Genomic DNA, 16,621 nt, shown 5'->3' with positions numbered 1-16,621 from the left:
CATACAGTGAAACATAGGCACAATAGATAAATGGATGGATGAAAACACACACAAATACATGCACACACCCACAATGGATAGATGGCAAATTAATGGAGGTTAGTTCACTTAATATAAAATATTACAGGAGATCTAAGTGTGTGATATATACCTGCTATTCTAGCACTTGGGAGTCTAGAATTTTAAGGCCAACCTAGGCTACATGTGGATTTCCTGTCTCCATATAACAACATACAAACAACTACACCCCAGAAAACAAAAGACTGAAAATAAACCCAAACAACACAGCCCCAGAGAAGGTTGTGGCAGTTGATTTGATAAAAATCTAGAAGACTGCCAGTCATTTGGCAAATACATATGTGAAAACCTGCTCCTATCACATCTCCCTAACAATCAAGATTAAACCAGCTTCACAGTCTCCGTGAGAGCGACGAGAATGAGATATAAAGGGCACAAAAGCTTGTGAGGATTCGAAGGGAGCTGGCCTTTGTGGCCACAGCTGGTGGAGGGAGACTTTGACATGATACAGCACATTAAAACGTAGGATCCTCCTGGAAGCTATTCTCCTGAGAAATAGTACATCCTAAAGCACGTTTGTGGCTCAAAAGACGCCCATTCACATGTTCTGAATCGAATCATTGTTAAGGCCATTCTTACTAACTTGGACAGTGTTTGTCAAAACTCACAGCATAGATGTATCCTTGGTGTGGAAAAATTTGAACGGCATTCAGTAAAATCTCAGGAGCTAGAAGTGTGGCTCAGTGGCAGAGCGCAGGCTTACCATAATCTTCTAAGTTTATTCCTCAACCGTAGAAATAAGTTTAAAAGTTCAGAACAATAAAAACAAACAAATGCAGTTTATTATAGGGTAGCATGGCCCACAAGAGAGAGCCTGGCTCGCACTAAGAAAATGGCACACCCAGCTGCCTAAGACCCCTAAGGAAGTTTCTCTGGAAAATGTCTCCTCGTGGAAAAGGCTTGTGAATGAGTACACTCATTTCTAAGCCCTCTGGGCAGCTGTTTTGCTCTTAATCTTTTGACTGTTGTTTATAAATGGCAAACTGCCCTCTGTCCCTCATTTGGAAAATTCAGGAGCTGATGGCACCCAGGCCTGCCCATGGCTGGCTTGAGGCGCTTTCCCGGCCTGTTCTGAGTGAGCACAGAGCCAGGCAATGTCTCCCAAGAAAAGGCTCTTCTGAGCACAGAAAGGAAGCAAGCTTATATAAGGGTTAGGTGGGGGTCAGGCAAGCCCTAATGTTCCTTTTCTCAAGAGGAGCAATCTTGCCATCCAGGTGAGTGTTGCAGTGGCTGAGCGGAGAGGGGCTTTATTGTAGATAAGAAAGCAACTAGTACTTTGTGAATGTGGTCCCTACACTCCACTTAATAGGCAAGTCCTTCATGGGGGACATTCTGAGCACAGCCCCTCTATCCCAGGCACTTGTAGCTCAGCATTACCCCAAGGTGGGACCTGCCTTGCCACTCTTCTGTGGTGAGCCCTAGAGCAAGTGTGCCCTTCTCCCTGTTGGGAAAATAGCTTAAATCTTTCCTTAATCGAAACAGAGACTGTAAAGACCGGAGCAGCAAAAATCCCATCTCCTCGGGGAGGCTGTGGACTAGGCGGGACCAGCTCAGCATTGCTGAGTAACAGTATTGGCAGACGAGGTGCTGCCTGAGACACTCACAGAAGTGTACTCTAAGCCCCAGGGCTCAGAAAGCAGTTATCTCTTTGCAGGAAGCATCATGCCAGTGTTCTGGGTGGGGGTCTCTGTTTTGTTCCCACCACACTTGGCCAGCCATAGGAGTCCTTGTCTAGCAGTCTAGAGCCTTTTTGTTCCATGTTCTGGTGCTGCCCCAGCCTCATGCTCTAGGCTCCCTTTACCAAATAGCCAGCTATACCCTGACCCTCCCCTCCTTGCTCCCCAGGGCTCCCAGTCCTACCTGTCATGAAAGCACACATCTAATTGAAGTCCAGTATGATTCCTGAGGACCTCCAGTTTTCAACCATTTGCTGGCACACTGATCAGGCTCATGGTAGGGGAGCATGTGTTGAGTGGTAGCACAAGGCAAATGACGCACTATGGTGCTGTGGTTGAGGGAGCAGTTGCTCAGTGACATGCCCCTGGGAATTGGAAGAAGCCAATGATAACCCACTCTCTGACTGAGTAGTTGAGGTAACAAAGCTCTCAGAAGGGAGGACAAAGAATGAGAAGGCCCACAGGTTGGTGAGCTGAATGACTGAGGAGCTCAGCAAGAATCAGGAGGCCATGCCTGAGGTACACACGAGTGAACCGTATGAGAGACAGGCGGAGAAGAGAGAGTTAGATAACTGGTTGTGGCATGGATGTCACTTGGGACCAATGGGTGTGTGTGTGTGTGTGTGTGTGTGTGTGTGTGTGTGTGTGTGTGTGTGTGTAGGAGTTCCCTGTGATTCTTGTAGTGGGCTGGTCAGCTCTAGAAGGTGTGGTCTGGGCAGAAGGAAGGGGTTGTTAGCATCGCCCCAAGGATCTCTGGGAAGCAAGCTTTGCCTCAGCTGGTCAGTATGTTACCTCAGGTCATTCCGTCCTTCAGGTTGGCTGCTTCCTGAAGACCCCAAGGTTCCCCATCTGGGTGGTCTGCAGTGAGAGCCACTTCAGCATCCTCTTCAGCCTACAGCCAGAGCTCTTGTGCGACTGGAAGTCTGAGCGGCTCTTTGACCTGTATTATTATGATGGCTTGGCCAACCAACAGGAGGAGATACGGCTGACTGTTGGTGAGACACCCTAATGCATCTCCTCAGGGAGCCCCTGGCTGCTCTAGAACCAGCCTTAACATACCTTCTTGGGATAATCATGGGTGGCCAGAGAGTGATGCTAGCCTGGCTGTCCTGCAAGGGAGGGCTGTGGGCTTTGAGCACTTGATGACACTAGGAACGGAAGATGACATTAAGACCATATGCAAGTGCCCTGTAAGCTACGCTGATATGTTCCGATTTGCTTTTAAGGCAATAGGGAGTCATAGGAGGTTTTAGGGTAGAGGAATAATGAGACCACAATTGTTTTTAGAAAACATATTTTGGTAACTGAAGTAAGTAAGGCATGGATTTGGTGAAGGCTCGAGGTGAGAGTCCAGTGCACTGCCTTGGTAAGAATCAATGACCAAGAAGGGTGGAAAATCCAGTCAAGCTGAAGATGGGTCCATCATACACAAGGGTTGGGTGGGTCCCTGGAGTTGCCCGTACTGGCCGCAGGGTCAGTGCATATCCTGAGATGACATAGTGCTTTTTCCTCTCCTTCCTAGATACCACCAAGACTGCCCCAGAGGACAACTGCAGCGACCTTGTCCCTCCTCTTGAGCTGTGCATCAGAACCAAGTGAGTGGGGCTGCCTCTAACTTCATAAAACTCACCCCATGAGGCCAGGATGTGCATTGGCTGGGGATAGTAAGCCTGTAGACAGGAAGACAGACGGCTTCCTGGGTGGCCTGACTTAGAGAGCTGTGGTCAGGTAATTCCATGCAGCCGATTGGACATTGGCCTGGGGGGGGGGCTTATACTTAAGCAGATGTCTCCACCCGGCTGAAGTTTGCTGACTTTTCAGGAGCTGAAGGACTAAATAGAATTGGGAGAGGGAATGGGATAGCCAGGGAGTGGTGGGATGTGAGTGCCCACACGAGCAGTACCTCCTACCCTCTGTGTGGTAGAGCCACTCAGAACACGAGCAGAGATGGTCCTGTCTCTGAGGCACTCGGTTGGTCCTTGACACCTCGTCCAGACTGCATTTAGGGGAGGCTGTGGCCCAGGGTTGAGTTGGGAAAAACCTGTCCCTTTCTTCCTAAGCTTTGATGTGCTCCAGGCTGGGGCTGTGCTCTGTGGGGCCTGCGGGCTGTCGCCCGGAGAAGCCTCTGGCTCATTTGGGCAGCTCTTCTCCAAGTCTGAAGTGATGAGTAGGAGACCCTGAGACTAGGGAAGCAGGGAGGAGTGTCTTCAGGGGGAGACAAGGTTCTGCTGGCTTTCCAGGGACGTAGTGCAGGTTGCATGGTTTTGAGCATGCGTTCTGGAGCCAGACTGCAGACTGGCTGTGAGACACTGGACTTACCTATCTGACTAACTTTGTCATCTGTAAAGTGGGACAATGGCAGCTTGGAGCCCATGTGGATATTGCTTAATGCTTTCTAGCATTAGCTCTCACTGTCATTGTCCTTGGCATTTGTGACTCGGTGCTGTGTCAAGAGGAATCTCTTTCCCCAGCTGGGGCCAGAATCACAGCCTGACCCTGAGATACTGAGCACCTGAGATACATGTGGCAGGCCTGGAGTGCAGGCCTGTGGCTCCCCATAGACAAACAAACCTTTGAGTGGGACTGAGGGACGGAGCAAGGACTGCCTTGGCACTGTGGAAGCATCAGGAAGGGGAAGTAGGAGGGCTGCAGGCACAGCCCCCCCCCCCCCAGGATACAGCATTCCTGCAGGGTCATAGGCTGGCTGCTTTCATCAGAGGATTAGGGGCACATGTGGGTCGCTGTCCTTTCAAGTACAAAGGGCCACTCATTCGAGGTGATGAGTGAAGGCTTTGAAGGGGAAAGAGGGTGATCCTGGCATTGGTACCTATGCAGGCTAGAGAGGAGGCCACAGGGTGACCTTTCTGGAGGGGAAGGGCCCCAACTGTCCCCTAGGCACAGCTTCTATCCCTTTCAGACTGGGATGCTCCTTGATATCTCCTTTTGACTTTATCTTTGTTCCCCTCCCACCAATAGTACCCCTTAGTCCTTCACTGCCCTCTTGACAATAGGTGGTTCCTGATTGGCCTGGCTGCCCCATAAGCCCAGCCTTGACTGGCTTTCTGAGCGCAGTCTGATGGCTCAGGGTTTTGGCCTACCTTGAAGTAGTCTGAAATGGCTGGCACGGAGCTCAGTTTGGGATCATCACCATCATGGAGGGTGGCCTTGTATCTGTTCTGTTGGTGCTTTTGTCTCTTAGGAGGATCCCAAACCCATTCACCCATCCCCCAGTGATGCCTGAGGTGCTGGAGAGCAGCTTGAATTGGGGAGTGGGGCCTGGCTTTCCCTGCTGTCATGTCTGCTCCCTGCCCAGGCTTGTATGAGACAGAGCCATGGCATTTTCACGAGTGCTTCTCAGTGTTTGTCTCAGAGAAATGGACTGTTTGTACAGCATCAAACAGTTAGGCTTTGGGACATCAGGCCCATCCCCATCCATCCATCCCCAGGATGGTTAGGGGAAGCCCATGTGAATTCTGGATTACTCATTGGGGATTCTTGACCCGGAGCTTAGGTTCAGGGCTTGTGGACATTAGCTTCCTTTGAAGAATATACTAGAACTCCAGGCCAACCAGGGCCTCTGTGGTGAGGCCTGAGAATGTGAATTTTTATACAGTTAGTGGTTGCTGCTGCTGCCACAGCCCTAGGACCACGTATGAAAACATTCATCCATTTGTGTTCACAGTGTGTGTGTGTGTGTGTGTGTGTGTGTGTGTGTGTGTGTGTGTGTGTGTGTGTGTGTGTGTGTGTGTGTGTGTGTGTGTGTGTGTGTGTGTGTGTGTGTGTGTGGCAGAGGTATAACTAGCATACTGTGGAGGCCAGAAGAAGGCAGCAGGCATCCTCTATAACCACCCAGCCGGCACCTTTGAGGTGGAGTCTCTTCATGAATTTGGGGTTCATATTTTCTTGGATAGCCTAGGCCAACAAGCCCCAGCAGTGCATATGTGAGACACCTGGCTTATTCCGTGGATGCTGAGATTTGAATTCTGGTCCTCATTATTTCAGACAATCACTCTTCTCTCTAGGCCCTACTTTTGAGAAGTGCTGTTCTAATGATGGGAAAGGGCCTCCCTGACTCTACCCATGTCCATCTGCCTTCTGAGCGTGTCTTTGTATGTCAGTTACCAAGGGAGGTACCAAGCCTGTCTGTGTGATAGCCAGAGGCTAGGGAACTTTCTTCCTAACACCACGTCTTTGCCTGTTCTGTGTTCTCAGTGCCTTCACCATGGTGGTTATACCTGGTTAGTTACCATGGGAGAACTTTCCCAGAGTTTTTTGCAGAATTATTCCCGGAAGGCTGAGGGGCTGAATGAAGAGTGGAATGGCTGGGTCCTTGTCCCCTTGATTCATCAGATAACAAGCCACTGTAATGGGAAACAGCAGGCCAGGAATCCTAGTCCAAGGGGTTGAATTACAAAGGCTTTGCGTTTTGTTTTTGCTACAGATTCTCAAATAGCTCAAATGAGGAACTTGGGAAAGTAGCCCCTGAGGTCACTGTGAGGACCTGCTGGCGTGATCTTGGCTATGGGGCTGAGGGGAGGGGGCAGACCCTGCTTCCTGTAGGGTACTCATGGCATGGTCCATGCTCAGGTCACTGCCAAACTCAGAGTCAGATTTCACATACCTGGTGAGATGCAGCTCAGTGTTAAATCCTCCTGTTCATACATGAGGAGAAAGGCTCATGGGAGACCTCGTGGGTGGAGTTTCCTTCTCAACATGCCAACACTCATGGAAGCTCTGTCTTGATTCTTTAGAAGAAACAGCTGGATAAGAATTAGTTCCCACTCTCAGAGAGTTCAGTTAAGTGGAAATCAATTTCAGGATCAACCATGATCACATCCAGGGGAAGATGACCATTTATCCTTAAGCCCAGCCTTGCTGCCCTGCAGGAATCATGGCCCACCCTGTGGGAATATCTCTCTAGGCCCTACCTGGGATGTGCCTACCACATCTGGCCATCTAGCAATATGCTTCATCAATAGAGGGAATGGCCAGCATTCCCCTTTCTTCTATAGATGGGGAGGTCAAGGTTCCCCACACAGCGGTCTGCTGAGTCACCTTGAATCCCCAGCAGCTTGGACCCTCACTGTCCCTGCCAGGTGGTAGGTGACTGAGTGGACAGTGTGATTTCCTGCCACCTGGCTCTGTTGTCATGGAGGCATTGCACAGGCCCAGACTCTGGGTTTGCCCTCAGAGAAGAGCACCCTGATTAGAAACATCGCTAGGTCCTTGTGCTGTCCCTGTTATTTGGTATGACGCACATCTCAGCCCCATGGAGTCTCCTGTTACCTTTGCTGTGTCAGGAATGTGGGGTCCATCTCTTGCCCCTCCCCCTGTTGTTCTGAAATGACATCAGCCGAACCAGACTCTTTGGGGGTCATTTCCAACAGCACACACTGACCTCTCCCAGGCTTCCATCCTCACTGGAGTGAAAGAAAAATGAAACACTTGTCAATAGGCCAGACAGCAGAGGAAAGAGCTCATAACCGGGCCTGGGGCTAGGGTCCAGATGTTTCTGTTTGGAGGCTCAGACAAGAAATACAAACCAGTTCCAGAGTGGTTTAGTGTCTCTGAGGCCTGGCAAGTGTTCACTCCCACAGGGATGCTCTACCCATGTAAGTACCCTCGTCTCTGCTGATGCCCTTGCCTGGAATCCCCATTCACAGTGCCCATTACCATAGAAGGAGCTCTCACTGGAGCCCAATGTTTATGTCAGGCACACTCTTCTGCTGTGCTATGGTCCACATATTCCTACCCTGCCCTGGCTCGTCTCATCGTATGAGTTGTCCTCCTGAACTCAATTCTGCCCAGCTGTCAGACATTATCATTTCCACTTTCCCAAGCCACTCTAAGGTAGAACACAGAACCACAGATGTATTCCTCACCTTTACCAGGGGCTTCAAACATGCAGGGGAAGGTGGGCAGGAGAAGGATCCAACCAGGGAGAAGGCTTATAGGTGAGTACTGGACAGTGTGTTGAGTTGTGTAATAGAGTGAATATTCAAAGACCTGGATTTCCCTGCTGAAGATCTGGGAGGGCAGTGGGCTTCAGAGCAGATGTAGAAGGGTGAGCTGGGGTGGAGGAGTGTTGCCACACCTCAGAACTCTAGGCAACAGGTGATATCAGCTTTCCTGAGCCTACCACAAGGGCTGTGAGTCACCTCCAAACCAGGTCTCTTATGCAAGTGGCCTGAATCTGAGCCTACAGAGGGTTGGGTGGGCCAGAAGGAGGCCTGGCCAAGGCCACAGCTGGCAGAGAGCATGCTGGGCTAGCTCTAGAGCCACCTCTGATTTGGAATGACTCTACTGCAGGGACAGAAACTTGCACACAAACTGTTTATCTGGAAAATCAAGGCCAGCAAACGGACCCCTGGGTATGTCTGAAGCGGTTTGGAGCATTATAACAGGCCTGCCTTTCTTTTACTGTTGTTGGCCACATGTGGGATCCTTTCCCACAGGAAGTACATCAGGTTGAGCTACTAGTTCTGTGTTTGGTTTTGAAGCCATTCACAAGGCAGCTAGCCCTTCTGTCCTGACCTGGAGGTGCAAAGGCAGTGGTCAAATTGCCTACCAGTACGGTGGCCATGTCTACCACTCAGACAGTGAAGACAAATGCTATGGCTCTGTTCCATCAAAGTAGATGTGCTCTATCTAAGTGACCGAACCTGATAGAGTTCCCTCCATCTACCTGATGTACTAGAAGCTTGGGAAAGGGTCTTGGGCAACAGAGATCACTGAGCCACCTAGCTCTCCTGCATCTAGTAGTTAAGATTAACCCTTGGGATTCCACATTGATGATTAGGAAAAAGCACAGGCAGCGATAATTGCATTGGTGTTCAATTCCCAGCGTGGGGTAGGCTGGAAAATGGATCTTACAAAGGTGGTTCTTTTAGCACTGGCTCTCAAAAGATCTCCTTTGGAATTGTTTCTGGGTACTGTGACCAAAACATAACCAAATGCTTCTCCTACAGGGAGTCAAGGGTTGACTGCCAAAAAGCTGCGTGTCCCTATAGGAGTGAGATCTTTCAGCACTGCTGGGTAGCATGGCTGGGTGACATCAAATGACATCAAAGAGAACACAGAATTTTGGGAACTGTTCCTCAGATGAACATTTATGCCTATGCTGGCTCTCCTCACATGCATAGTCTAGCCTTTTAAGCAGATTGGTTTTTACAAAAATTTCACATACCCAGCTTTCCTGGGACACGGACTAGGGTATACATTAGGGCAGTGTTCTGTCTTACACATTCACATACCTTCGAGGTTTTAGGAAGTATATCTTGTCCCTGTTGTACCCTGGTGGGGCTGGAATGTGATGCTAATTGTTCTTTTGTGGCTGTGTGAAACCACTATCTTCCATACTGAAGCATTCCGTGGGAGAAAGAGAATTTAAAGCTAAGATTTGTTGTGATTTTTTTTCAAGTGACAAGAAATCTGCTTGTTTCTTTGATGAGAATGGAATGATGTAAAACATAGAAAATGTGAAACAGGGGAAATATAATTTATAAATCTGCTAAGAAGCTGTTTATAACTGAAAGGAAAGTGAGTTAGAATACAGAGCGAGTATGAATTCTGCTACCTTTGGAAAAGCGTAATTTTTAGCCTAAAAACCAGAGAGCCTGAGGCAGCAGTGCAGAGAGCTGAAGAAGCCAAGAGCTCTGCAGAAGAAAATGGGGGTCGAGTTGGAAGATGGACTAAGAAGGGTGAGGAGCGCTGGTCCAAGACGAACCGTTCACTTGTTGCTCTACAATGATAGGGAGGATTCAGGACCACCTGAAAATAGAAAAATCTGAGTCTGCTTGAAACCATTCTCTAAAATACCATGTAGTAGTCACATGTGGCTACATATCTTTCTGTGTGGTTTAGTCTCTGGGCACTTATGCTATCTAATATGCAAGCGATTGTTATACTATATTGTTTACAGAATAATGGCAGGAAAAGTCATGCTTTCATGCTTAGCATAGGCTTGTTCTCGGCTTGGGGGATGGGGGTTGTTGCTATTGTTTCTTTATCTACAGATGGTTGTCCTATGGATGGGAAACCAGTGCGCTTTAGTTGTGTTCTTGGTGCTGGTTCATAGTTTCTGGGTGTTCAGTCTATCCTGGTGGGGAGGGCCTGTGTGGTATAGTAGCTTGGTTTTAGTGGCAGGAACATATGTCAGAGGATGTTCACAGCACGGTAGACTAGAAAACTGAGTCTGATGGGAGCCAGGGGTTGGGTATCATCACCAGAGACCATCTTCTAGTGACCTTACTTCCTAAAAGTTCCCAAGCTGTCACCACCAAGCAGGAAACAACAAAGCATGAACCTGGGGCTGGGGAGGGCCTTCCATATCTCTGTGAATAAGGCCTCCTGTTTCCAGTCATTCTGGGGGGAAATACTGCACTGCTACTCCGAGGGGATCTGTTGTCTCTCTTGCTAAAGTTCCAATCTTGGGATTTTGGGCTTCCTCAGAGAGTTGCTGAGTTAAAACAAGAAGAGCTTCTCTTTTCCCCTTGCCGGTGGCAGTAAGGATTTTGACTCAACATCTGGTTTTGAAAACACGTTGGTTCCCTCTCCCAACTTCATACACTATGAAACACTGCTAAGCCCCCGTCTGCTGCTCTGACTGTAGTGCTGCCGCACCTCATGCTAATTCGTGTGGTCTTAGAATCCACATGTAGGCGACTACTGTCGTGGTAGATTTGCATAGTTCTCCATCTGCAGTAAATACGATTCCCCTGGTTGGTTAGCAAATCAGCTCTACAGGTGTTAGGTTATCTCCTGGTCTCACCTACAGTCACTGTTCCATTGGCTCTGAGATTTATCTAGCATTTATCTACTTAGTTCTTCATAAGGCTTTATAAATTAGTTTTCAAAACCTGCTTGTTCCTGTGGTACAGCGCTCCCTAGCTTCCTTTGGCAATGCCCTGGTCTGCTGCCGGCTGTCCAGTCTCCTCTGCGTCTTTCTTCTCACCTTTCTTGCTCCTCTCCTGGGCCATGGACATCCCAGAATATCTGTTTCCCTGGTCCTACACAAGTGCCCCTGAAGGGCCACCGGCAGACACTGCTGGGCCAGAGCCGAGTCTGAATGTACTTGGATGAGTTAAATCGTTAGAGAGCTGTAGTGTCAGAGCCAGGCACATCAGCTATGGCACAAAAGGACAAATTTCCTGTCACCTGTGTCTTCCCTGTTGTTACCAGGGTCCTTGGAGTCTTTTCTGTGAGCTATATAGGTATTTAGGTTGAATGAGAGTATGGAGAGCGAGTGGGCAGGGTAGAGTTCTCAAAACCTACATCCTGGGTCCCGGCTACTCTAACACTCTGCTGTCACTTTCTTCATAGGTGGAAGGGGGCATCTGTGAACTGGAATGGCTCAGACCCCATCCTGTGACCCTTGGATACATGGAGTTCTATGGCTTCAGCACTCATCACTGGGATGACCCCTGGACCCCAGGTTTTAGGGTCATGTCTCTTAGAGGAGTCACCCTGCCAGAGTTTGCATGGCCACAGAGGCATGTGGAGTCTTCCAGTTCCTTCCATAAAGGGCTGTGGTAGGGTCCTGTGCACTGCTGATGTCCCTCCTGGCCCAGCTGTGACTGCCAAAGACAGGAAGGAGGCCACCAGAGACTCTGCTGCCTTTCGTTTGCATCCCTCCTGGATAGACCTCTCTCTAAGGCCTCTGGTGTCACTGGCCTTGGGGACTCTGGAGCCTTGTTACTGCAGCTTCCATAAAGCAACAGTCAAGCCTATGACCAGGGCCAAGACTTTGTGGTTCATTGGTGTGAGTGGAACACAGGTCTGCTGTCAGCATGGCTAAGATGGGACAGACAGGTGGAGGCCCAGGACCCCGACTAGCAAAGTATCTCCTAGCCAAGATTTGAGGACAAACCCTGCCCTTTGTCCCAGAGTTGTCCTCGACTGGGTCCCCAGGTCTCTCAGTTTTCCACAGGAGCAGCATAGTCTAAGATACAAGCTACCAAGAGCAGCCAAAGGCCTGGAGAGCCCAATTCAGGGAAGACATGGCTGTCTTGTGAAGCCACATGAGGATGGGGTGGGCAAGGGTAGAACGCTACCCAGGGAGTGACTTCTTGCCCAGACAAGCAAAAATGATGGAGACAAGCAGAGGGATCAGGTGTCAACTTCCCTGTGGCTATGGGGAGAACTGGCTGCTGTGGGAGTGGGCAGGGCTTTGGACGAACTCACATTGCAGAATAAGAGAGGTTGGATGGGAAGATGGTATGTCACCACATGTTGTACACCCTCTGGCTTTCGTCATGAGGGGTGATAAAGCAGCAATGGGTAGCTAGGGAAGGTGCTGGCTGGTTCAGAGCCAGAGTCCAGGGCTGCTTGCAGCAGTTACAAGAGGTACCTAGGGGTAAAGCTCCAGACCTCAGAGTCCCCACCACATGACTATCCAGGTAGAAACTAGGATACCTCCTCCCCTAGCCTGGCAGCCCATGGAGTTTAGGAACCTAGCTGCTCTAGGCTGTGTCCTCTGCAGTAAGAGGTCTCCTCGCTGTAAGAAGAAACCCCCTCCTTTAAGGAGTTAGGGATGTGGTGGGGGACAACTACAGAGCTTGTCTTGTGTTCCTAGGGCACATGCTGTGTCCCAACTGCAGATCTTTGCAGAGGCAGGGAGGAGCCAACTATGCCATAGGAGAAGCAGAGGGCGGGAAGGGCTGTGTCCTGCCCCAGGCTCCCTGGGGGCTTACTGTGTAAACTTTAGTGGCCATTCACAGCAGGTTCCCAGTAGAAATGCTTCCTATATCTCCTTGAAATGTTTATGCATTTGTTTTCCTTGGCCAGAGATGGGCAGCTGCAGAGTGCCTGGCTGAGGAAGCTGGTTTCCCTGCAATGACCTTGTTTATCGGCCTGGGGAGGAAAAGTATCTTTTCAATGAAACCCACTTAGTCTCCTTGCCAGGGGCTCTTTGGCAGGGCTAGAGAAAACAAACAATTCCCAGCATTACTGCAGAAGGTTGACCCAACAAAGCACAGAGCTTGCTCTTCTCGGAGCCCTGATGCAGATACACAAGTACTACGTACGCTGTGGAGAGGAAGGTAGGCAGAGATGGGTACAACCGCTCCCAGGCCTTGAAGCCTTTTCAGTAACACTCTTCCGGCTGTAGGACCGAAACCCCTCCTCACAAGGGGACATTGTTCTCTGTGGGTGCAGTGGTAGGTGTCTGTGGCTCACAGCCCTCTCCCGAACTGCATTTAAAACATTAATGCTCACATACATATGTGCTAAGGGCCCGTACTTTTCTGTCTCTGTTACTCTAAGTGGAGACAAATTCCTAGTCTTTTTCTGTTGACTTTGCTTTCTCTTTAGCATTTGCTTCTTGATCTAGAGAGGGACACACAGGCCGTGACTGTTGATTTTTTGACATTATGCAGCGTGTGTGGAACCTGTGTAATGGCCACTTAACTCCAAACTCTCCTGAGGGAAGTCCTCCCTTCCCCTGGGATGTTCATCTGAACAGGTGCCGGGCAGCCTGTTTTCACTTCCCAGCCTTGCTCCAGGAGACCTCCAGATCCGAAACCACCCCTGGCTCTTTCAGAGAAGAGGGTCAGCCAGACAGTTGTTTGCTGTTTTGACTTTGTATTGATTCTTTGTAAGTTTCCCATCATGCACCTCAGTCCTGCTCATCTCCTCATAGCCATCTTTTGCCCTTGCAACCTCCCCAGCCAAACAAAAAACAAAACAACCCCTTCCCCCCTCCCCCCAGCAAAGCAGAGAAAACATCTCATTGTAGAAGCTGTATCATGTCACTGTGTGTCCCCTTTGGTCCATGCACCTTCACTGGTAAATGTTCATTGCAATGAGTCATTAGTCTGGTTTGAGGTCTCTGGCTTCTGTGACACCATTAATATTGAATCCTCACTGGTACTCCTTCCAGTTATCCCATTGTTGCCCTGTGTCATGGAGATCCTGCAGCTTTGACAGCAGAACCGACCCTTTTACATGTCCCAACTGCTCACAGATGATGTAGATTTGGGGGAAGGGGGACAACTCGAGAGCCCTGGACCTGGGCCTGGGTGGTAGCTGAGTTGGTCAGCCCACCAGCTCTCCTGCACTCACACCACCAGGGTGAGCTCTCCAGCACTGCCTTGTCTAGGCCACCCCATGCCTCCATTTCAGGAAGCAATGTTAACTCTCTTGCTCTCATGCCCTTGGGACTGGCTCACCTGCACCCACACCTCCAGAGCCAGCTCCACTGTGCTGCCCAGTCAAGGTTCAGGGCCCACTCTCCCAAGTGCTACAGCCTGAAAGGGGCAAGGACAGCTCTTTTGCTCTCATGACACCCCTCCTCCCTCAACCGGGGTCAGTTCTTCCTACTGCCACAGGTGGTGGGGGATGAGAGGGCTAAGGGCACCCCTGCACCCACGCCACCTTAATGCAGACCAATGGCAGGCCAACTATGCCTCTCTCACAGCTCACACTCTTGGAGTGAGCTCACCCACACCCCTGTACTGCCCAGTGAAGATGCAGGACCTACTCTCCTGAGTGCTGAGTGCTGGGCTAGCTCCACTGGGCTCAGTCTTCCCAACTGCTGGAGGTGGCAAGAGGTGTGGGGATCACCTCTCCCAAACCACAACTACCAGGGCCCACTCCATGGTGCTGCCTGGGTGAGGTACAGGGCCCTCTCACTGAGGTGCCGGCCCCTTTCACTGTCAGTGAGAGGAAACCAGCTCTCCAGAGTACCACAGCCAGTGAGGGATGGAGCCAGCTCTGTACAGCCCCTGGACATCCACATGGTCCCCAGTAGCTGCCCCGACCACGGGTGGGTCCCCATGTTCTCTAGTGCTAAAATGAGCCATAGACATCAACACTGACCCCTGTAGCTGCATAGCCACAGATGCAGACATGGCCCATGGCTCCGGGTGGCAGGGCTGGTCACTCGCCATAGGATACTCCTCTCTACCCCCCAGTCCTCAGTTCCATCTCTCTTCACAGTGCACACTGTGGTGGCTTTGGCATCTGACCACCACATATTTGCACCTTGTGGTGACTCCTGCTGCCGTCTGACCACACACCTGACAAGCTCCCGGGTGACAGTCTCCATCAGCATTATGTGGTGTGGTAGCAAAGAAGTGCCTATGCCGTGCTCCAGAGGGCAGGAGCTAGACGATCCTGACCTGTATGCTGCGGCCGTTCTAGAGGCTGCTCTTTGCCACCACTAGGCACACAGAGAGTTCTGGCTCCTTTGTTTCTCAGGATGTTTTATGTGGGGGAGTCCTCCCTCATCTACTTAGGGCAGGCCAGCTCTTCAGCGGGGACAGCCTCTCTCCCATTCCTTGTGTGGAACACCAAGTCTTTTCTCCATGGAATCCATTTGCGAGCCATGTGAAGCCCGAGTGTCCTTCCGTGAGCACAGGATCAGCTCTGAGTGCTCCGTGCCTTGCTTTTGCCATAACCTTCCCCAGGAGACCCAGCCACCATTCCTTCCATCAGGAGTGGGCAGGTTGTCCATTTGGACACATTAGTTTTTTCTGTCTTGCTTTTCAAGACAGTTTCTCTGCTTAGATAGAGTTTCTCTCTTTAGCCCTGGCTGTCCTGGAACTCACTCTGTAGATCAGGCTTACCTCGGACTCAGAGATCCACCTGCCTCTGCCTCCTGAGTGCTGAGATTAAAGGTGTGTGCCGTCACTGCCTGTCTGTGTGTATTGTTTTTCTAGGGATAAAATAAGTGGGTATCTTCTGTGTCCCATTGCCTTTTCCCAACCTGTATTAAAATTCCAAACGTCCACATACATTTGTGTTAAGGATTTTGTAGTTCTCTGTTGATCTACTTGGAGATAGACTCTGAAGTCCACTCCAAGCTTTCAAGAAATTGTCCTGGGAACTGCCTTACTTGGCTTTAGGAGCAAAGACACAGCCCTTTCAGACCTTGCATCTGATGCCTCTATACAAGACACTTGCTAATTGTAGGCCCAAATTGCCCTATGGCCAGAGGGTAGGGATGGCCAGCTTGGGAGGACATTAGCTCTATTCCCTTGGGGCACCACACAAAGCAGTTTCCAGGACAGCAGGATTCCTGTCGGTCAGAACTAGGCCAGGGCGTAGAGATATCCTAAGGTAAGGGTGCACTCAGACTTTGTCCGATTCCCCCCAGTGTGTCTGTGTCACAGGAATGGCACAGCTCTGACCGAGGGCCAGCAGGGACCCTCAGTCTGCTGAGAGTGAAAAGACCTGGTCTCCGTATGTACTCGGCTCTGCCAAGCAGGCGGCAGAGGACTTTTCCTGGTTCTGGATGCTAACCTCACTGTGACTCAGAGTGGCCCTCAGAGCAACAGCTTGCAGTTTCTCCTTCAGGGCCCATCCCACCCCCAACCCCCAACCAGAATCTGCCTCTTAAGATGGTGGGACAGTTTTAGTCTGGGATGCTCTGGTACAGAGCTTGTGGTTTTCATAAAGTCTAGAGAGATACACAGGAAACTCAACGTGTAGGTCTGAGAGGAAGACGCTGCCCCAGCATCTGCCTGACCCAGTGCCCGAAGCACTTGACTTAAGTGTGCCGAGCTCTCGTGTCTCGTGTGTGAAGCTGTAGCCTCACAGCATTCTAAGATAAAGTGAGGTCACACACAGACGCACTTAGAATAGGACCCAGCAATAGATGCTGCTTGCCAATCTCCAATGGACAAAGTAGAAACTTCTCCAAGCTTCTACTCTGGGCCTTAAAGCACAAGTGAATAATTGAATGAACGATCATTCCAGACTAAAGAGCAGTGTGAGCAGACAGACACGGCCGTCACAATGTCTGCTTCATCCTGGAAAAACACAGCGTGTTCTCAGAGGACCATTGTCAGGAGCCAAGAGCAGATGAAGTCCCCATGTAGGCCAGAGTGGGGCACTTCCCTTGGAAAGGGGATTTGCTCAAAGTTCTG

The 16,621-nt window shown here is 50.2% G+C and overlaps 1 protein-coding gene across 1 annotated transcript in view; it reads left to right on the top strand.

Annotated features, from left to right (window-relative positions):
• Window positions 1–11,495, top strand: part of Mindy4 (MINDY lysine 48 deubiquitinase 4) — a 104,538-nt gene extending 93,043 nt beyond the window's left edge. The window contains exons 16-18 of the mRNA XM_032906447.1: window positions 2,569–2,749; window positions 3,277–3,349; window positions 11,076–11,495. Of these exons, the coding sequence (XP_032762338.1) occupies window positions 2,569–2,749; window positions 3,277–3,349; window positions 11,076–11,124 (303 nt within the window). The 3' untranslated portion in view covers window positions 11,125–11,495. The remainder of the gene's footprint in view (window positions 1–2,568; window positions 2,750–3,276; window positions 3,350–11,075) is intronic.
• Window positions 11,496–16,621: the final 5,126 nt, after the last annotated feature.

This window comes from Rattus rattus, chromosome 6 (assembly GCF_011064425.1).
Source record: "Rattus rattus isolate New Zealand chromosome 6, Rrattus_CSIRO_v1, whole genome shotgun sequence".
Taxonomy (NCBI): domain Eukaryota; kingdom Metazoa; phylum Chordata; class Mammalia; order Rodentia; family Muridae; genus Rattus; species Rattus rattus.
This window is presented reverse-complemented; position numbering and strand designations above follow the sequence as displayed.